This window comes from Rhea americana, unplaced genomic scaffold (assembly GCF_003343005.1).
Source record: "Rhea americana isolate MKP2758 unplaced genomic scaffold, rheAme1 scaffold_515, whole genome shotgun sequence".
Lineage (NCBI taxonomy): Eukaryota > Metazoa > Chordata > Aves > Rheiformes > Rheidae > Rhea > Rhea americana.
Window position 1 is genome coordinate 41,855 of NW_028186663.1, and position 5,483 is coordinate 47,337.

The 5,483-nt window shown below is 73.1% G+C and overlaps 1 protein-coding gene across 1 annotated transcript; it reads left to right on the forward strand.

The window, feature by feature from the left end:
- The first annotated feature begins 114 nt into the window (after positions 1-114).
- On the forward strand, positions 115-5,409 carry LOC146588402 (rho-related BTB domain-containing protein 2-like). The gene is made up of 9 exons (XM_085318051.1): positions 115-120; positions 265-368; positions 1,462-1,647; positions 1,732-2,648; positions 2,761-2,879; positions 3,010-3,160; positions 3,340-3,428; positions 3,524-3,629; positions 3,681-5,409. Exons 1-9 carry the CDS (start codon positions 115-117, stop codon positions 3,848-3,850), a joined length of 1,848 nt encoding a protein of 615 aa, XP_085174177.1. The 3' UTR covers positions 3,851-5,409.
- Positions 5,410-5,483: the final 74 nt, after the last annotated feature.

The window sequence follows — 5,483 nt, forward strand, 5'->3', positions numbered from 1 at the left end:
AGGGTGCAGTGCTGAAGATTGCAGGGGGCAGTGCTGAGGGGTTGGGGGCTCAGTGCCCAGGGCGGGGGGTGCACAGGGCTGGGCTGCATGGAGGGGTCCAGGGTTTGGTGCTGCATGCCCGTATGGGAGGGTTTTGGGGGCGCACTGGCGAGGGGCGGGGAGCACCCGAGGGGGGAGCCCCGGGTGGGTGCAGGGTCCTGGGAGGGGTTGCGGGGGCCGGCGCGGGGGCGCTGCGTGACGCTGCCGCGCTCCCTGCCCGCGCAGGTGCTGGAGCGCTCGCGGGATGTGGTGGACGAGGTCAGCGTCTCCCTGCGCCTCTGGGACACCTTTGGAGACCACCACAAGGACCGGCGCTTCGCCTACGGCCGGTGAGAGCCGTCGGCCTGGCCGCGGGGCGCCCCGTGCCGCGGGGACCCCCCGGCCCCGCGCCTCCGCGGGGCTCGAGCCGCGCTCCTGCCGCTGCTCCCTTCCCTACCCGCTCTGGCAGAGCCGGGTACTGGCCGGCCCCGCAGAGCTGCTTCCCAGCGCCGGAGCCCTTCCCCGGCAGGCACTGCCCCGGGCGTCCCGGCAGCGGCCGTGCCCGACACCGGAGCCCTGCGCAGCCGTGCCGTCCCGGCCGTGCCGTAAACACCCCCTTCCCGCAGGCTCCGGCGCCTCCGGGCTCTTATCGGCCCGGCACACCGTGCCAGCACTGCTTGGCATGCTCTAATCTCCCCTCCGGCTGCGTGGGGCCAGGAGGGGGCTGGCACGGTGCCCGGCGGGTCCCCGGCCGGCGGGGGGCTCTGGGGGGCCGGAGCTGCTCGGTGCCGCCTGCCGGGGCCGCAGCCCGGCCCCCCGGCCCCCTCGCTGGTGGCGGGACCCTCTCCGGGCTGGCGTCGCCCCGCGGCTCCCATCCTGGCGGGGATCCCGCGGGGAGGAGGGAGGACGGAGTCTATCTTGGTCCCTGACACGGGCCCGGCTCCAAATGTGCCTCCTGGTCACGTCTCAGCCCGGCGCGGGCTAAAAACAAACCAGGTCTGTCGGCCACGTGGCGGCTCCTGGCCTCCTTATAAGGACCCCAGGGGCTGCCGCCGACCTGGGCGCTCCGGGCCCCTCGCGTGTCCCCTTTCACCTTGCCCGGGAGCGGGTGCCGCCGCGCCGCAGGGCCCGGACTGCTGCTGGCTCCGGTTCAGCCCCCCGCGCCGCGGGCGGCTGCCGGCACGGGGAGCTGAGCCGGCCGGGGTGGCGATGGCCCCGTCTCCCCGGGCTTCTCGCTGCGCCGCGCCGCGCTCGTCCCAGCGCCCAGGCYGCCCCGTGGGGCATCTCCAGGGCCAGGACGAGCCCTTGGCTGTGCCCCGGGGGTCCCCGGGCCGGGGGAGCCCGTGGCGTCCTGAGCCGCGGTGGGGGCGGGATGGGATCCCGGTCCCGTCCCTCCGAGCGGCCCGGCCAGGGCTGCCCTCGCCCTCCTCCTCCYGCCCGCAGGTCGGACGTGGTTGTGCTGTGCTTCTCGCTGGCCAACCCCAACTCCCTGCGGCACGTGAAGACCATGTGGTACCCCGAGATCAAGCACTTCTGCCCCCGGACCCCCATCATCCTGGTGGGCTGCCAGCTGGACCTGCGCTACGCCGACCTGGAGGCGGTGAACCGTGCCCGGCGCCCCTTGGCCAAGTGAGACCYGACCGGCGCTGGGCGGGCCGGGGTGGCCTGTGGGGCCTCCGCGCGTGGTGACATGGCCCCACTCTGTCCCCCCAGGCCCATCAAACCCACGGACATCCTGCCCCCGGAGCGGGGCCACGAGGTGGCCAAGGAGCTGGGGGTGCCCTACTACGAGACCAGCGTGGTGGCACAGTTTGGCATCAAGGACGTCTTCGATAACGCCATCCGGGCCGCGCTCATCTCCCGCCGGCACCTCCAGTTCTGGAAGTCCCACCTGAAGAAGATGCAGCGGCCGCTGCTGCAGGCGCCCTTCCTGCCCCCGAAGCCACCACCACCTGTCATCCAGGTGCCCGACCCGCCGGCCAGCCGYGGCTGGGGCCCCGCCGCCCTCTTCTGCACCCCGCTCTGCGCAGACGTCGTCTTCCAGCTGCAGGGCGGCCACCGAGTCTTCGCCCACCGCGTCTACCTGGCCACCTCCTGCTCCAAGTTCTACGACCTCTTCATGCTGGAGGGGCCCCGCGGGGCGGCCAAGGAGCCGGCCACCCGCGCCAAGAGCCTGGACGGCGAGCGGGGCGCCCTGGGCGAGGGGGCGCGTGCCCCGCTGCGGACTTCGCAGAGTGACGATGCCCTGCGCCCGGCGGACGGCCCGGCGCCCGGTGCCCGCGACCTCTCCACCTGGGGCCGCGGCTTCGTCAGCATGCGCTGGGAGCTGGTGCCAGACCCGGTGGCRGGGCGGGAGAAGCGGATGATGGTGGTGTGCATGGACTGCCTGGTGCCGGCCGAGCCCTTCCGGGCCGTCCTGGAGTACCTGTACACGGGGCGGCTGGACCAGGCCCGCGGGGACCTCATGCAGGTGGCCACCATCGCCGAGCTGCTGGAGGTCTTCGACCTGCGCATGATGGTGGCCAACGTGCTGAACAAGGAGAGCTTCATGAACCAGGAGATCACCAAGGCCTTCCACGTCCGCCGTGCCAACCGCATCAAGGAGTGCCTGGGCAAGGGCGTCTTCGCAGGTACGCGCGGGGTCGGGGCTGCGGGGCGCGGGGGTCTGCGTCCCCGCGGCGCGGGGCTGGGGACGATGGGGTGCCCGCGGCCCCGCGCTGAGGCCAATCCTCGCTGCCCCAGACGTGGTTTTCCGCGTGGACGATGGGGCCGTGCCGGCGCACAAGCCGCTGCTCATCGCTGGCTGCGACTGGATGATGGCCATGTTCCGGGGCGCTTTCCGGGAGAGCTACGCTGCCGAGGTGAGGGCTCTGCCGTGGGCTGGGCAGGGGGCTCGGCGCGCGCGTCCCGGCCCGTCCCGTCCCGCCGGGGACGGCGGCGGTGGCGCACCCCCGGCCGGGGTCCCGCCGCCCCGAACTGTCCGCCCCCCAGGTCTCCCTGCCCGGCACCAACTGCGCCTGCCTGCGGGCCGTGCTCGACTTCCTCTACACCGGGGTCTTCACCCCCACGCCCGACCTGGACGCCATGGAGCTCCTCATCCTCAGCAACCGCCTCTGCCTGCCCCGGCTGCAGGCGCTCACAGGTGAGGCCCCGCGCGGCCCCGCGCCGCCGGGCATTGACGTCGCCTGCCAATACGATTAGGGAGCCGCGGCGCGGGATCGATGGGCGCCCRGCGCGCCGCCGACCGCCTCCTTACGTAAGAGGCGGCCGAGCCGCCGGGGCGGTCGGGGCGCTCCCGGACCCTCCCCTCCGCCTCCCCAGAGCAGTACGCCGTGGACGAGCTGCTCCGCGCCTTCGTGCAGCAGGTGGAGATTGACGAGCAGGTCATCATCTACCTGGAGATGACGCAGGTAGGCCGGGAGGGGCTGGCGGCGGAGGGGCCGGCGGCGGAGGGGCCGCGGCGGAGGGCCCGCGGCGGCGCCGGCTCACCGTGCCCTTCCCGCAGTTCCACAACGCCCGGCAGCTGGCCGCCTGGTGCCTGCATTACATCTGCACCAACTACAACCGCGTCTGCCGCCGCTTCCCCCGCGAGATGAAGTTCATGTCGGCAGGTAGGGCGCGGGGGGCCGGGGCGGCGCTCTGACGCGCCGGTTCCCCCGCAGAGAACCGGGCGCACTTCGAGCGGCACCGCTGGCCGCCGGTGTGGTACCTCAAGGAGGAGGACCTGTACCTGCGCTCCAAGAAGGAGCGGGAGCGCGAGGAGCAGCTGCAGCGCAAGCAGCACACCCGCAGCAAGTGGTGCTTCTGGCGCCCCTCGCCCCACGTGTCCTGAGCCCCACGGCACAGCCGCGCCGGGCTCCGGCTGAGCCCCGGGGCCCGGCCGCACCGTGCCTGCACTGCGCCGTGGGGCACAGCTGTGCTGCGTGTGCACTGCACCATGGGGCCCAGCTTTGCTGCATGTGCGCTGTGCCGTGGGGCCCAGCTGTGCTGCACCATGGGGCTCAGCTGTGCTGTGTGTGCACTGCACCATGGGGCCCAGCTGTGCTGCATGTGCGCTGTGCCGTGGGGCACAGCTATGCTGCACCATGGGGCTCAGCTGTGCTGCATGTGCGCTGTGCCGTGGGGCCCAGCTGTGCTGCACCATGGGGCACAGCTGTGCTGTGTGTGCACTGCACCATGGGGCCCAGCTGTGCTGCATGTGCACTGTGCCGTGGGGCACAGCTATGCTGCACCATGGGGCTCAGCTGTGCTGCATGTGCGCTGTGCCGTGGGGCCCAGTTGTGCTGCACCATGGGGCTCAGCTGTGCTGTGCGTGCACTGCGCCATGGGGCCTGGCTGTGCTGAGCCGTGGGGCCCGGCTGTGCCGCATGTGCGCTGTGCCATGGGGCCCGGCCGTGCCACCGCTACGCTGTGGGGCATGGCCATGCTGTATGCGCACTGTGCTGCGCGGCATGGCGGTGCCATGCTCCAGCTGTGCCCCAGGACATGGCCATGCTGCATGTATGCTGCACTGTGGGGCACAGCTGCACCGAGCCACGGGGCAGGGATGTGTGGTGCGTGTGCCCTGCTGTGGGGCACGACTGTGCCAAGGTCTGGCTGAGCCCCCACAGCACAGCCGTGCCAGCTGGGCACTGCTCGGTGGGGCAGGGCAGCGCTGAGCCCCACGGCACAGCTGTACCGCATGGACTCTGCTCGCTGGGGCAGGGCAGCGCCGAGCTGTGGGGCACAGCCGGGCCCCACGTGCCGGTCTGCTGCCCGCCGGCGCCTCGCCCCCCTCCCAGGGCTGCAGCCGCGCTGCTCGCGGCCRGGCCCCTCGGGGGGCCGCTGCCTGTTTACACCCCCTTGGCCCTCGGCTCGTTTACAGGCGCTTCCCGCCGCCGCGCGGTGCCTTCTGGCCGGCGCCCGGCCCACGCTGGTGCTACCTCTGACCGCGCAGTATTGTGGGGGCCGGCCGGGGCCCCCGCGGCAGCGGCGCTGGCTCCCCGGCCCCCGCGCCCGGGTGCTGCCCCGCGGCCGCGCCGGGCTCTCTGGTGCTGTCCTTGCCCCCCGCGCCTGCCGCAGCGGGAGGGCCAGCCGGGGGGCCGGCGTGCCCCCGCGTGTGCGTGCAGCGGGCGCCGCTCGTCTCTGTGCCTTGCGGGGCTGCGGGGGTCTGGCGGCCCTGCCACGGGCGAGGCGCTCGACGCTGCTGCCCCGCGAGCGCCTCAACTGCACAAACGTTTTTACACTTTTCTAGTCCCCTTCTGCCCCGACCGAGCACAACGTTCCCGGGCCGAGCGCCGCTCGCCCGCCTCAAGGGCTCTTTGGATCGCCTTCCTAACCACTGTGAGCGGGGCCGCCCCACACCTCTCAGTATTGACTGTTTTAACCTTTAATAAAGCTTTTTGTAACGTGCCGCTGGCTGGTGCTCGGCGCTGCACGGGGCTGCGCGTGGCCGCCCGTTGGCCCGCCAGCCTGCCCGTCACCCG